General features: G+C 41.9%; 1 protein-coding gene across 1 annotated transcript in view; it reads right to left on the bottom strand.

Moving 5' to 3' along the window:
• Positions 1 to 16,136, bottom strand: part of MCTP2 (multiple C2 and transmembrane domain containing 2) — a 108,516-nt gene that overhangs the window by 68,170 nt on the left and 24,210 nt on the right. The window contains exons 8-9 of the mRNA XM_054388334.1: positions 8,292 to 8,456; positions 6,382 to 6,512 (exon numbers count right to left, since the gene is read on the bottom strand). Of these exons, the coding sequence (XP_054244309.1) occupies positions 6,382 to 6,512; positions 8,292 to 8,456 (296 nt within the window). The remainder of the gene's footprint in view (positions 1 to 6,381; positions 6,513 to 8,291; positions 8,457 to 16,136) is intronic.

Raw genomic sequence — 16,136 nt, 5'->3', positions numbered from 1 at the left:
TGCTTGTTCAGGACGGAAAGAATGCAAAAAGCCAGCATCTCAAAATTAAACATGGGAAACCAATTAGCCAGTTTCTATTACATTTACTGTCAAGTTTGGCTTTCTGGTTCACCTACTGGCAAGCAGAGGTAAAAGGGCTGGGCTGCAAGGAAAACTTAACTCTGGCCTGCCTCACTTCCCCCTCTAAAATCCCATCGTGTTTTGTGAGGGATGTGAAGCAATTCTATTTCACCTGGGGGAAAGGAAAAGGGGCAAATGCAAAACTTAAAACATTAGCCTAAAATAGATGAGTTTCTTTAAAGTCACATACTCCATTTTATGCTACATTATACTGTATGCCCCAATCTCTTTTACAAGCCTTACTAGAGCCCCATTTCCAGCGTACTGTTATATTTCCCAAAGGGAAGGATTGTCTTAGAAGTCATCCTCCCATCACCGCACATAATATGTATCATTAAGCTGCTACTTCCCCTAAAAATAAAAATAAGGAGGAGAAAGAAAAAAAAAAAAAGAGAGAAATATTCATAAAGAGACAATACTAAAAGGTAAGTATGGGCTAAAGCAGACAGAGATCACCAGACAGTCGGTTCCACACGAAGAGGGAGCTGTTAAACGCAACAGAAAGCCCAATCACTTGGCTCGGCTAAATGCCTTCTATTTAGAAGTCCAGGAAATGGAGTGGAACTTTTTTGAACCTCCATGGGGCCTGGGTTTTTTAAGAACAAGCTGAACAAAAGATACAGATGAAAAAGGAGGGAGAAAAAAAAAATTACAAGTGAGGAGAAGCTTTGGTGCCACAGTGCGAGGGGAGTCCCAGGGACAGCAAGGGGATGATGGAGAGGGAGAGCTTTCCCTCTGCTTAATGCCTGCCGACAAGTTTTTATTTAAACTAAACTTGTCAAGGTGTTGTCTTAATAGGCTAAAATTCCACAGGGTTCCCCCAGGTGGGTTTCTTCTGGGTAAATGGTGCATGTAGTGTTCCTGATTGATCCCATTCCAGTAGTAGAGCTGGAGCGGTTTATACCCATCTGCTATAAATTGCATGCTTTCCGCTTCTTAACAGCCTATTTTCTGTGAATGCTAAGGGGGCTAAAAAAAATAAAGATCCCCAAATATTTCAGCCTGAAAACCCACGCAGCTATGTTATGAAGAAAAAGTCATTGCTCTGGTGAGTTCGTAAGTCATTCGGTAGCTCCGCTTATTAAAACGCAGCTTTCTGTGCCATCTTCTTTTGACCTGAATCAATGGGGAGGGCTTTCCCTTAAGTGCTCTTTGCCATTCACTGCACTGAAACTACAACAGGTTGCAAGTTTACTCTTATTAGCTGCTTTCAAGTGCTATGAAAGAAAAAGAAAATAAACCATGAAGAATACTAACACTCTTTGGCACATAGGCAGCCTCTCAGCACGGTTTCAAAGCAGGAGAGCCTGCATTTAAAGCTCATTGCTACGCTTAGACTCTTGAGAAAGATATGACAAGAGAAGTTAAAGGAGAAAGGAAAACAAAACAACAACCAAAAAGGCAAGCATTGGACAAAAAGGCCTTATCACTTCCACACTGGAGGTCATCATCACCTTGGCTGCATTAACACAGCTGCCACTCAGACTGCAGCAGTTTTGCTGATACTTGAGGTATCAGTGCAAAAGGGGGAATGTATCCTTATCTGGGGGGGGTGTTCTGTTTTTTTACAGATTAAGAAAGTGAAGGAAGGAGAAAGGAAAACTCAGGGTCACCCAGCTGGTCTGTGGTGCTTCAGCTGGCAACAGAGGCCATATCTCCCATATCAGCATTTCATACACCACCCACTCAACACAGTCTACAACTGGGAAAAGCTGCATTTGCTTTTTTATGTTAAGAACTTTCCATGGGGTATGAAAGAAAAGACAACTTGTTCAGACAATGGTGTCTCTCCCACCAACAGATAACCTCAGAAGTCTCTCGATCTCAAAGGCAAAGTTCAACATAACTCTAGCTTGTTTTGACAAATTGGAATTTTTTTCTCTTATTTAAAGAATTTGATTAGCCAAAGGTCAAGGAAAAGATCAAGAGAAAGTGTGCAGGGGTAGGATGGATGCACATGTGGAGGGGAACACAGCAGGAGGTGGAGTATAAGCATCTCTTCCTCAAATCATGTCTGATTTCCGTGCAAACTCACTTCCTTAAAACATCTGTGTTCACTCAAGGTGATGGTATGCCTCAGGATTTTCTTTCGAGGAAAAGAAAATCCACATTTGCACTTGTAAATGGCAAAAGGCTTAAGGAAAGAAAAAAAAAGCCAATCTGTTTCATTTAGGTTGTAGGATATAACTGATCAGATTGCAAAGAATACAGCTCAATGAAACAATTAGACATTCAATTTGCAATACAAGCTCACAGTTTCCACACAAATGCTTCTACACTATTAAAAGGAGCCTAATGATTTCACAACTACTTCCCCTCTATCCTCCTGAAACAGAAATTCTTCCCTTCCTTCTTCTGCAGCCTTCTACCTGCAAGTCCTTATTACAGATAATTATTTCACAGGGAAGTAGTAAGAGACTATTGTGATGGGCACAGTATAAAACTAATGGAGGCAATCCACTTATTGCTCAAGAGTTACCTGCTCTGAATGCAAAGGGCAAAACTCCCAGAGTTTTTCTTTTCTTTTTTTTTTTTTCTGTATTTCAGGCAAAGCAAATAATCTCCTGAGTTGAATTCTCAACATAGTAATCCTATCTCAAAACAGGAGAGCTCTGTTTGTTGTCATCTTTTGCTACTTCACATATTAAATTCAGGCACAGTCCTTCACACACATGGCTATCTGCATGATCTGGAGGGGACACAGGACTGGACTTTGAGAGTGCATTGTGCACCCAAATGCATCACCTTTTTAAACCACTATTAATTATACGCTTTCCCTCCTTTGCCTGATCAATACTGAGGTCTATACCTCTATATTAACCTCTATATATAAACCTGTAGAGGATACCACCACAGCTTTAATTCTTATTTAAGACTGTTCCTTTGACTTATAGCCATCATTGTTAGCTGCCAAACTTCCCCCTAACCTTTTAATTAATTTTGCAGATAAATATAACTTGCAAACACCACAGAGTAAATTTGGTGGTCAATTATTTGTTTGACTCGATCAGGGAATCAAATGTTAAAATTTCACTGGAAGGTATTGAGCTTAGCCTCTTACCAGTACTATGGAGCTGGATTTTATTACCCAATCCACAGGTCATGAAGTTATGATACATATCCTTGAACAAATATGTATGAAATATATACATACATATATATATATATATATATATATATATGAAAAGAAGGCACACAACTGCCATTTTTTATCTGCTCCAAAACTCTTAAAACCTCTACTCAAGAGGTCAGATTGATTATCACAGGAATTTCAAATGCCACAGGTGTCTGGGAGACAAGAAAATCTTATTCTGACTTATTCTACAGATTAATTTTGGTTGCTTGATTCTTCCTACAGCTTAAAATTTCAATGAAAGGTCTGGACACAGCCATAATAGATTTTACTGCTCCATCCCAACAGCACAGCCTTTAAAATGAGGATTATTTCTTGTTGGAAAGTCACTGTTTCCTGGAGGCATTTATCACAAAGGTATTGGACACATTTCAGACTCACAGATCACGGTCTTAAATCTACTAATTTTTGTAATTTTTTTTTTCTTGAGGTACATATGTGAAGGAAAAAAAAGGAAAAAAAAAAAGGCAAAACCCTCCAACATTCTGCAGCTTCTCCTTTTCAAAACATATCCCTTAATGCAGAAAGACTAACAGCCTGGCATAAACAATGTAACTCTGCCTGGATAAATTCTGCACACGTTAACACCTTTGTTTATTAATATACATTAACATAGTCTCCTGTTTATAGCATTCCTCTTATCCCAAAGGACACAAAAAGCACTCAATAAACCTTACTAACAGTTCTGGGCAGACTAAATAGAGGGATTATTTATCCAGCACCAAAACACAGCCACTCCTCTGTGTCAGACTCTAGCAACTGAACCACACAAGGCTGCAGTATTTTAAGCAAGTCAGAGAAATAGGACCCAGTTGAAAATCTAAGGAGAACACAGGTAGGCTGGATGTAATAATTCAGCTTGCAGTGTGCACTGACAGTGAGGGTTTGTTTTGTGACAGAAGGGTGACATGAAATTGCACCCAATGTTTCCTCACTAATTCAGCAGCAGACAAATGCCCCAGGTGTTAGTGTTTAGTACCTGAGGTCCAACAGATTTCTTACTGTACATGTGCCATAGCCTCCACAGACACTTCAGGTCTCATTTCAAGGACAATATTTTACCTCAAAACCAAATTATCCCTGGGACAAGAGCCATGTTCCAGGGGGTACATGAAATGCTGGGTCTAAAGGAATTAACAGAAGTCTAGCCCACAGAAGTTCAGCAGTCTGGATTATCAGACATGACTCCATCTTCTGCATCTCCTCAACTTCATTTCAATATTAAAAATATGCATGTATTTAAAGGTCTAATCAACACACTTCAACCCATACACAGCTCCATAGGGAGCTCCATAGGAATCTTTACCCAGAAATTTGCCACAGAATTATTAATTCAGATAGGGGGAATTTTGCCTTCTCCTTAAAACCCTGCAAATTATTTGAGGGCATTTGGGGTGTAGTGCTACATGTAATGGCCACATATAACACAAAACCATTTTACTGAAGAATCTTTCTGACAATGATGTTGTGAAATGCAGAAATCTCCAAACTCAACTTGGAAGCCACCGAGACAATAAACATGGCACCTCATAATGTTGTTTTTCCTACAGAATCCTTTTCCAGATTAGACTGCTCTTGAACCCTTCATAAATTATTATTTATGGGGTGTTAAAAGTTTCTACAATGTTAAAACAAGACTTGTTATTCTGCATTTGCTGTTTACCTATTCCTGCAATAGCTCTTTAAAAAGCTAACAGAATGTTTTTCCTGGTTTGATCCCACAGAAAATTTGCTGTGCTTTAAGGCAACAGCAGCAATATTTTTCTCTCCACATAGCAAAAAATAACTTTAAGGTAAATCTAACACACTCAGGCTCAGTGCTGAAATGTTAAATAATAGAGGAAGCATTTTGCTCTTTTTTTGCCACACTGAACACCACCTGCCAGAAACCATGGGGAGAAAAAAAAAAAACCTAAGGAAGAATTGCTCCAGCATCAGGGAGACCAAACAGGGACAAGCCACAAACACTGCTACATTTCTTAACTCTAAACATAGAGTATCAGAAGTAATAAAAGTAACTGTGAGAATGGAAGGAACAGATTCATCTTCAGCCAGTTCTTCATGTGATGAGCAACAGCATTCAGCCAGAAAGCATTTCCTGCTCTGCAAAACCACAAACATTTGTAGAGCCAAAGGGCATTGTTCTTTTCAGTGAATAGTTTCAAACTATTTGAATGCTTCAAGTCAGAGAATGCACTTACGAGTTACTACTATTTAGTCAGCAAGCTGTGAAACATTAGCCAGGTGAGAACAGCAAACAACTGCAGTCCTGCCTCAAAGAATTCTAAGGTTGCAGCACCGATCCTGCAAGCAGATAAGCATGGACAGACCCAAGAGGGACTCCAGTAAACTAAGTAGGTGCTGCTGCATGTAGCCAACTGTCCAGATGCAGTCTGAGAGTGGATCTAGAAAACAACACTGCAAGCCAGAAGAAGGAAGGAGGGAAAAGGAGGAAACCATATTGTACAAAAGAAGATGGAGTAAGAGTAGAAGGGAATGAGCAGGACATAAGAATAGGAACCATACTCTATTCCCAATTAAAAAATTAAACCTAAAGGTTGATTGCTATTCCCCCCAAAATTCTTATTTGCTAACATGGCATAAGATCATTAGTGGAGAATTTGAAGCTATAGTGGAATAATGCAATGGGACAAAGCCCAGGATGAGTCAGGAGATGGGAAGACCACCCGTGAGGCTGTCCCTGGAAATGCTGCTTTAAACATCAGCTTATGCAATAGCCTGGGACTCCAAATCCACCCAGATCAGGCCTCTGTGGTGGCAATGGGAACGAGATAACCCAAAGCAAACCCAGAAACAGATCCTGCTGAGCTCCTGTGGCACTCTGGATTTTACAGTCAGCATGCACAGAATCACCAGGGGTGTCTCTGCATACAGACTGCAGCTAATCCAATGTTTTGTTTCAACAAACATACTCCTACAGAGGCATCTAGACATGACCTGAACAAGGCAAGAAACATACAGCATGATGTTGCTAATGAAAATAAATTGATCCATTTACAAAATCATTACAAAATTACATTAGCTTTTGTGAGTAGCCCATCCCATGAAAAAAAAACAAAACCAAAAACAAAATCCAAAAACCTAAAACCACAAAAAACCCAACTTACGTTCCCAAAAGCTCCTCGTGTTTTTTGTTATCCTTTCTCCACACCTCAATGTCCAACATATCCTTCCTGTCAGAGAAGTAGTGAAAATCAAACTGTTCCCTCCACTGAGGATTTGCACTCTTACACAGTGTCTAGAAAACATGCAGTTATAATATTTACTTTTCTTAAACAGTACTTATTTCCACAGTAAAGCACATATCAATTCTTCTACAAGAACAAAGCTGGCTGTTAGGGCATCAAGGTCATTCCAACCAAAACTCCCCAGCCCATCACACATAGCATCATCTTTCTTTAAAACCCTTTCCTCTTCAAATAACAATAAATATGAAAGTGTGACATGAATGGCTGGAGAAATTCTGAAATGCAAGATGGAACCACCAGTTCCACTTTCAGTGGACTGTGGACATCATTCATCACACACTGGAGGAAATCAAGAATAAACCTTTTAGGGCAATCACCTGAAACCAGCTTTGAATTAATTAAAGAACCCAAATCAGTACTTTTTTTATCCTCCAGTGTTAAGATACAGGCAAAGAAGGAGCAGCCCTGCAATTAAGTAATATCTAGTTAATTTGATATCTGTAAATTGTCCCTCTGAGTTTGGTGAGACTGCTCATGTGTTCAGGTTACTCTAAGTACTCACTAGATTGGGGAATTAAATCACTTGCAATTCATATCGTACTACACTACCCACCATTAATTTTAGCATGGCCACTGAGATAACAGGAGATAAGATTAGCTGGACCCTGACTAAGATTTCTCCCACCTTGTCTCTACTTTTCTGGACCATGACAGAGCATACTTCATAAATTTATTCGACTCCAGGAAAGAACAGGAAGCAGTATTAATTAGAAGTCTTATTAGGGCAAAAGTGGCAGTCCCCAACTTTTGCTGGACCTCAGACAGAATATTCGGCACTGAACTGACTGTAGACAACGTTGTACTTGGCTCTTCACTTTCAATTTTGTTGTTTTCTGTGACTGCAAACAGGGCAGTTTTGCAGATTCATGACACAGGCTATGAACCACTGAAAACAAACATAAAAAGGGATCTTAACTGGAATAATCTGTATTTACTCTAAAACAACTAAGCCATTTGGCTTTTTTCAAAGCTGCTTTTCTAAATAAAAACATTCTACCATGACCTTGGTTTGAGGTCCGACGTGGGGGACGGAGTGCAGGTTTCAGATGCGCCCACATCTGAACGTTATGTTCCCTGAACTTGCTCTGTACGTTTTGTACAAGAGGGGGTTTGTTTGCTTCCTCCTCCTCCTCCTCCCTCTGCACTTCCCAGGCCATGCAGAGCTCTTGCTTTCTCAACAGAATATGATTTTATTTACAGCCCCTTTCCTTATTAGACTTTGGAGATGAAATGTACATCCCCTTTCATTTCTTGCTGGATGCAAGTAAACACAGCCTAGAGGAATGAAAATTCAAATGAAGCCCATGGAATAGTCTGTGTTTTGGCTTGGGGCTTTCTTTCCTGTTATAGGTAACGTTTTTCAGGAAAGGTCTTTAAAAACTAAAAATAAAGAAGTTCTCCTGCACTGGGAACCATTTCAGGTCTGTTTTTCGGGCATACCTAACACTGCAAACCTAACTTCTGTGTTGGCAGAGAGCAAAACACGTGTGATGCATGTAGCTTTATTTCATTTCATATTAATGTCAAACGTCCCTCAATATGATGAGTACGTTAAATACTCAAAAACAGTTACACACAACATCCCTAACTTCCTCTTTCTGTATTAGACCAAAACCCAAAAACTAAAACGTTAATGTCCCTGATCTGGTGTCCTGGTTTTGATCTCTCTTATACAAAAGACATCCAAGAATAGTTCCATCTGCAGCATTAGTAAAGGAAACACCAAGTACTTTGATGGCTTCCAACTTAAGGAAAATCCGAATACTCACCTTACTCCTGTATCTTTGATCTCCCAGTTTGAGGAGAATAAAAATCTCTGCCCAATTTCCTCCAGGGATGTTCTTGCCCTCCAGAAGTGTGATGGTGACCAGCCCATTCCACAACTGGTTCTTGCGCAACGAGTCGGAGAGCCGCGTGCTCCGCATGAAACTCGACTGAAAAGCACATCAGCAACATGAAACATTTATACACCCAAACTCACATTTTTCTGCTCAAATTGACTATGACATGGATGCAGCAGAAGTCAGAGAGGTACCACAGTCCCCTAAGAGTAAGCAAGGAATGGAAGGCAACAGGATGCTATGGATTTGCTGGCCGAAGTGTATTGAGACTGGCCTCATGAAGGGATAGTGCTTGGCATCAGAGCAAAACCTGCAGGATCAGCTTAAACCACCAGAGAAGTCAACTTCAGCTAACCTGGCTGAGCTCTGGCAAGAGCAGAGCTCAAACATTGAGAGCAATCTGTTACCTTGGCTCAGGGAAAGACACAGGAGAGCAATGGGGAAGAGATGTGGAAGCAGGGAAAAAAGTAAACTCTTAAATGTCTCCAGCTACATCCATGAAATGTGAGTCTGTCCCTTTCAGGGGGGCAGCCCACAAGCAAAAAGCCTATGGCCAGGTGAAAGGCTGAACACGCATCTTCCACCTCCTCAATCACTCAACTGCCTGTCATCTGCACTAGCTCTTCACCTGCTGCCTTTGCAGCTCCTGCTTCCAGAAACCAAGCTCACGAATCAAAAATACTGATGCCTGCTGAAAAAACACTGACACCAGCAGGCTCTTTATCTGGAGTTATGGTTACCTGGTAGCCACATTTGTTACCTTCACAGCTTCATCCTACATAGCACGGCTGCGCTAACAGTTTGCTAACTGGCAATATTTTATTGGACAGAGGATGATTAAATAGGCCTTTATTTAGGGGGGGAGGGTGAGGTGGGAACATTAAAACTCAAGGCTATGCTTTTCTTCTCACAGTAAAAACCCTGCTGTATTTTATCCCCCTGAAGCAACTTTTAACTCGCCACACTTTGGAGCTTCAATCATGTCACATACAGGTGGGAGCAAGACGGAGGAGAAGATTTCACAAGTCGCTTTAAAACAGGACGTGTTAGCTTTAAAAGCAAGCAAGAAATGTTGTTGCTAAATAAAACGATTGCAAGAGCACCTGATGGCTGAAGATTACTTTTTATGGATCAATTACCCAGCAACAAAATTCTTAAATCATGGGTGGCGAACTCACAATTTTTTATTTTATTTTTTTTTTCATCTTGCTTTTTACTGGTTAAAATACCCAACTCTTTGAATCCCAGAAGCAAATTAATATGCATTTAAACACCCCATTTGGCTCTTCTGGCACACTGGTTACAAAATTCCTCCCTTTATGAATCAAAATCTTGGTCTCTTTTTTAAATCCAGCTGCAAAGCAATTTCTTATTTTGTTTTAGGTTTCTTTTTTGGGGGAGGTGGGGATGGGTTTTTTTCTTTTGTGGGGGGAGGGTTGGGGTTTTTTGTGTGTGTTTGGGGATTTTTGTTTGTTTTATTTTTGTTTGTTTAGGGTTTTTTGGGGGGGTTGTGTATGTGGTTTTTTGTTTTGGTTTGGGGTTTTTTTTGTTTGCTTGGGTTTTTTTTATTTGTTAAAGTTCATCTTTAGGCAAAGAAAAAGCTAAAGCACAACTGTTCCCATGGACATACTTCAAAGCCCCAGCAGATATATTCCTCCCTAAACACTGCAACTATTTCAAAATCCTTTTTATGAAGAAAAGCGGGGGGAAAAAGAAGAAGAAAAAAAAAAGGGAGTAATGTCCACAAGGGATCAAAGGGCATTCTACAGTCTGGCAATCGCCTTAGAAAAATGGCAGTGCTTCCATGAAATATGCCCTAAAATAATTTTGCAGCTTGGTATGTCCTAATTTCAAATTGGATGTTTATCTTGGAAAGGCTTCTATCTAACTTGTCCATAAAACAGCTCCACTTAGCTCTATGAGCCCTGTGAAAATGGAATCCAAAGCTGGCTATTAAAGGGGCCTGGAGATTGCTTCCATATGGCGTAACAGCATGGGAGTGGAGGGCTAAGGCCTACAGCAGGCGCTGCTTGGCTTGAGCTCCACATCTATCCATGGACACTCGTTGCATTACACCATAACATCTGGATTATTGCTTGTAATGTCCCTGGGAAATATCCACTTCCCATCAAAGCCTTTATCTATCTCAGTTGTACTTTGAACATTTTAGTATTTAACATAGTCATGTTTGATGTGATGTACTTGCTGCTTTAGGACCAAGGATTTTCCCTCCCCCTCACCCCCTCACCCCCCCACACTCCTTCCTCAGAGGAGGAAGAGGCATTTGATGTTAGCTCACACAAAAAATCCAGACCAAGTTTATTATCTGTGTTACAATTTCTTTTAAAAACAAAGCATCCAGTTCTCTTCAAAGACACGAAAGGCAGTTGTTATCACTCACTTTTCAAACCAAACTTGGATTCTTTTCATTTTTCAACAAGGCCAGAATTTTAGGGAGTCACTCAGTCTTGGGGACCTTCCTACCCAAGTTCTGTAGCATACATAACCTCACCCTTTTAGCCACTGGCTTTGACAGCCCAGAGCACTCTTGGGAGGTACCCAAACCAGTCCCAGGGAAAAACAGCACCTGCAGCTTGGCATTACTAGAACACAGTGCAATGCATCAACTCTGACCTTCTAAACAGGTGGCCCCTAGCAAATGGCCCCCTGAACCTCCTCTCAGGATGGCTGCACAGCTGTAAAAGTGCTGTGTGCTCATCTCATATGACAGGTATGCTGGTCTCTTCAGCTAACAGGACCTGGCTGCTTTCTGGACGAGATCCTGCATCACACTGGACAGAGAAAACAAGATGTTTGCAGCTGGTTTAGGGCACAGTGCTGATCTGCAGAACCTCGACACAGACTCATTGACTGCAGTCTGCTTCCCACCTTCCCCAGCCCAGCTTTACCACCATCATGACCCTCTCTCCAAACAGAGAAGGAAGGCTACTTGCCTCATGTCCTTGTCACATTACGAATGCTTTGGATTTCCTGCACATGCCCAGGTCATTCCTGCAGCGTGCGCTCAGCAAGTCTGGAATGTCTCCTGTGCCTCATATCATCTACATGAACACCGAAGAATCACTCTGTGTGTGCTCTGTGACCACCTCTCCAGCCCCCCTGGGTATTTGTCAGGCTGTTCCCCTGACCACCCCCATGGAGATCGCAGCCAAACAGGCAATGTTTCGGATTCTACTCAAAGAGTTTCTGGAAGGAAACCCAGATGTGTGGTAGACTCACAGACCTGGACTATCAATGACTCAACTTTAGTGTTGCCTGGGGAAGCCTACGCTATGGAAAATGCCTCCCAGGTGACAAGGCAATGATATTGCATTATTTATTTTAAAAGTCTCCTACCTCCTCTTCAATACCCTGCACCTACTTGTTTCAAACTGATTTGCACAGAGTTAAACTTCACAGCCTCCCTCTGAGTTGGCAAAGCCATTACACAGCAGAGAGCTGGGAAGTGCAGCGATTAGTCCAACAACATTACTCAGGAGCAAAACAAGCACTGAAAAAATGTCACCACAAACACTTGCCCTCCTTCCAGACATCACTATACTAACCTGCCTTCACGAGAGCAGAAAAAGCAAAGCTCATACCTATACTGGCCAGAAAATGAGGACATAACTGCTTAATCAGTGTCAATTTTCAAGTGTTTTTATCTATTCAGCTCTTCCCTTCCTCTGTTACCTCCCAGACTATGAACGCCTCCATACTTGGGTACTTTAGCTCCTCCTGCTGCTGAACCAGAGCTCTTTCCAGCTGTGCTCCTGGACTCAATGCCAGGTCTTTCAGGCTTCTCCTGCTATATTTTCCCATACACTTCTTGCAGTCAGCCAGCTCACACTCTGGCTACATCCCAGACCAAAGCAAAGGTGTCTTGCAGAGGCATAGAAAAGTTGGCCGAAGCTAGAATCAGGCCATGGGGCTGGAAATTAGGAAACACATGCTTTAGGATGGAAGTTGGCACGAGTCCCAAGCACAAGACATGGGACAAATTTACTTATTCCTTCCCACCCCTCCATTACTTCTGAAATCAAGATAGCCTTGAGACCAGAATTTGAGGGGTTGTTTCCAGATAGAGCTTGGATTTTGGCTGGACTCTGTGAGCAAATAATCAGTGATACCAAAAAAAGGTCACTGTTAGGAGCCAATCACCGCTGTAAAATGGATAAAACAACTTTGAACAAAAAGCATCCCTCAAACAAGCCAGCCAGAAAGAAAACAATAAGCACAAGAACATCCAGAAACACAAAGTAGATGGTTTTAAAGTCTAAGAGCCCACATTCACTACAGATTTAGGGACTGTGCAGCATCAGGGAAGCAATCTTCTTTGAAGCAAAAGTCTGGTCATAGAGCAGGACCCTACCACATGAGGAATGGAAGATAGTTTTGCTCCCAAATGCTTAGAGAGAACATTTGCTTAAAAAACACCCCAGGTCTCCAGAAAGAAAAATTAAAAACCATGCTCACAACACCGTTTTCAGAATCTAGTTCTTGGTTTCAAAAGTAATATAAAAAGCTTCAACTTTCAATTTCGTACAACTTTGTGGTTCTGGTTTAAAGAAGCAAGCTGGTCAGGAATGAGCAGGTGAGCCACATTCTGCCTTCACAGAGCCAAATACATGAGAAAAATGAGAATGATGGAATTTGAGGGGAAAGAACCAGCTCACTGACCCAGCGTCATAAAACCCCCTTTAGGAGCTCAAGTCTCTCTGATAACACCATTTGGATGTAATCTCCCTCTATAGGCACCCAGAAAATCCCCTCTGGTGCATCAGGGCAGCTTTCAAACCTGTCACTTCTCCTGACACACACAGATACGTGCCCCAAGTTCAAACTTGTTTTTGAAGCAATAAAGAGATGCAGAGAAATCGTACATTCAAATGACACGGCAAGGTGGTCAAGTGTGAAGCAAGCCCATCTCTCACATCTTTCATTTAAAAGGATGAGACAGGACAACAGCAACCCTGCTGCAATCCCTGTGAAGAGGTCAACATCAAAACTGGGCCACGTAATTTGCCATTTGAGAAAACAACAACAGGCAAATAAGAAGACTCTTCAGACCTCTCCTCATTAGGCAGGGAAACCATTTTGCAGAGGCAGCCTCCCCTTGGGAAAGAGAAGAGGGCAGTGAGAAAGGCAAGTGAACCGACACGAGATTGCCGCCACGATGCGTGACCCTGTGGCAACCAAGTCCCTCCGCCGCGCATAACGCTTGGAGAGCGTCGCTGCCCACAGGGTGTTGGGGGAGAAAGCCAAATACAATGAGGCAGGCAAAAATGAAACCCAGCAGCCCAAGCAGAAAAGCAAAAGGAGAGCGAGGGATTTTCTCTCTGCGCTGAGAGGCTGAGATGCACTTGGGTCCAGTCAGCCTTTCAGCCAATTTATTCAATCAGCTTAGGCTATCAAGGTGGCAATTGCGTCACTTTTGTTTCAGGACTCGACTGCTGTGGGTCAATCCACCCCAAGCAAACCTGCTTATTTGCTTCATAGATGTTCAACACTTAAAGGTTATTGAGCTGTACAAATGCTGGAAATAGCGTGCAGGGCACTCGGGGTGAGACTCAAGCCACCCGGGACAAACAAGGCTACTGAGCATCAGCATGTTGGGCTCCAGCAGAGATAGCTACCAACTCCCTCTGCACCCCAGACAGCTCCAGAAAGAGAAACAGAAAAGAGGGGAGAGCTTGCCAATACACAGCTACAAATGCAAACGTTAATACTGCCTAACAGCATCCTCTTCCCTTTGCAATGCCACCCTCCATGAGAAAGAAGAAAGCAGCACTCTTGGAGACAGCTCCCACAGAGGACAATACAGTTCTCAGCTCTTATGAAAAATGAGGGATCTGAATGTGCTGCCCATGTCTTGGGAGTTCGTCCAAAAGTGTGATGATTCCTTTCTAGCAGTAGGGCAAAAATATATACTTCGTAATCAACAGATAGCTAAATCATCCAGTTCAACAGCTTCTGCACCAAAATGATTTAAAAGACAATATTCAGTAGCTAGACTGGAGATCTGGTACTGCTGCTCTTTTTGTTGTTGTCTGAAATGTAGCTTTTTCTTTAAAAAGCAAAGGAGCTCAAATAACATACATAAAGAAGGCAGAGTATCTGCAACAGCCCACCTGAACCCCTTCACCAGTCTGACAACCCTGACACCAGTCTGGAGTTGCATCAGGTATTAATACCATCAACGGAGGTACTAAGTGGGGTGAATTTGAGAAGTCAGTCAGAATCCACTCAAAATAATGTAAAAAGACTCACTGAGGACACTGAGGTGCCAAATCTGCACTAAGATAACATAAAATGGCCAAATTTAGACTATAAACAGATTTCTTTCATCTAAGCAATACAGATTTTAAAAAGCTGTGAACATTATACTCATTTTGTCCATCCTTAAAATTTTCCCTGTGTTTGTGTAAGAAAAGCTAAATATTACAGTAGAGGTCAGCTATAGATCAGAACAAAAACAAAACAACCAAGCAAAGGAAAAACACCAAACCAGGAAAACTATTTCAAGCACAGAACTTTTATTTGCCTAAACCCACAGAGATGAAGTTTAAATCTGTCTCAGTCCTGCTGCTCAAGTGGAAAGTATAAAGCCTTTTTTTCCTGCAACAGTCAACCCAAGTCAGCCCAGCAGCCAAAAAAGAGACGAGTTTGTGTATCTGTTAGCGAGCTCTCTCCATTTCCCTTGCCCTCCTTTTTCCTGTGTCTTCACCTCGTCCAGAAACATTGTTTTCTACCCCATCACAGTCTCTGGCTATTCTTCCATAACCTCTTGTGCCTTCCCTAGGCACCTATATTCCCCATGCACACAATTTTTCTTCCCAGCCTTTATGTTCTGCCACAAACTGCTAGTACTGCTTCCCCAGCCCAGAGTTTCCTAACTAAAGGTGGTTATTGATGTACAGTACTAGTGTTTTAGTGCAGAAGCAGAATCAATAAAGCAGGAAATACTGCTTTGTCAGATTTCTCCAGCGCATGCCGGGAAATATTTTTACTGCCTTTGGATGGTCACAGAGCTTTTCTTTAGAGATCACGCTGGAGCATGAACTGTGTCGTCTTCCGTGGGAAGGAAGAACTGAAGCTCTCCTACCCTCTAGTGACTGGAACAGAATAGAGCACAGGGCTGCCGCTCTTTTTTCCCCTCCTCTTTTAAACAATACTTTCACTTCTAACTCAGCGCTGTGCTTCAGCATCTCCACATGTTATGTTCAAAGATGCTAAGGCAGAAGCCAGAGTCCTGAGAACTGAAAGACCAGTATGGGTTACAGCTAAAGGTCCAAAAACCTGCAGGAAAAAAATTATTCAAAATACAGTGAGATATATCACACACTCAAAAAGACCCAAAACCACACTGCTGTGGCAGCAACTAAGACAGTTTAGCTATTCTGGACAAACAAGGATCAGAAGCCAAAGCCAACCAGCATCAAGAGACAGCTTTCTGCACATGTAGGGGGACCAAGTTACATCAACAGAGTGCCCAGTAATTTCCAGAGCTTTAGCTAAAAACTAACATTCTGAACTCTTCAGTTACTCCATCACTTTCTGTCATACAGTGTTCAGGGATGCCTGGTGGCTCCCTGCACTGAGCACCCCTGGAAGGGTTGCAGTATCCCTGGATCTGGGGCTCACAACACTGCTGCCATCCAGGGCCAAGGGCAGAATTTTGTGCCACTTCTATAGACAGAAATATACTTCCTGGCATAATACCTGAGAAGATATTGTGGAGAAGATGAACTATGCAGTTTATTTAGGCACAAA

This window comes from Indicator indicator, chromosome 16, assembly GCF_027791375.1.
Source record: "Indicator indicator isolate 239-I01 chromosome 16, UM_Iind_1.1, whole genome shotgun sequence".
NCBI lineage: Eukaryota > Metazoa > Chordata > Aves > Piciformes > Indicatoridae > Indicator > Indicator indicator.
This window is presented reverse-complemented; position numbering and strand designations above follow the sequence as displayed.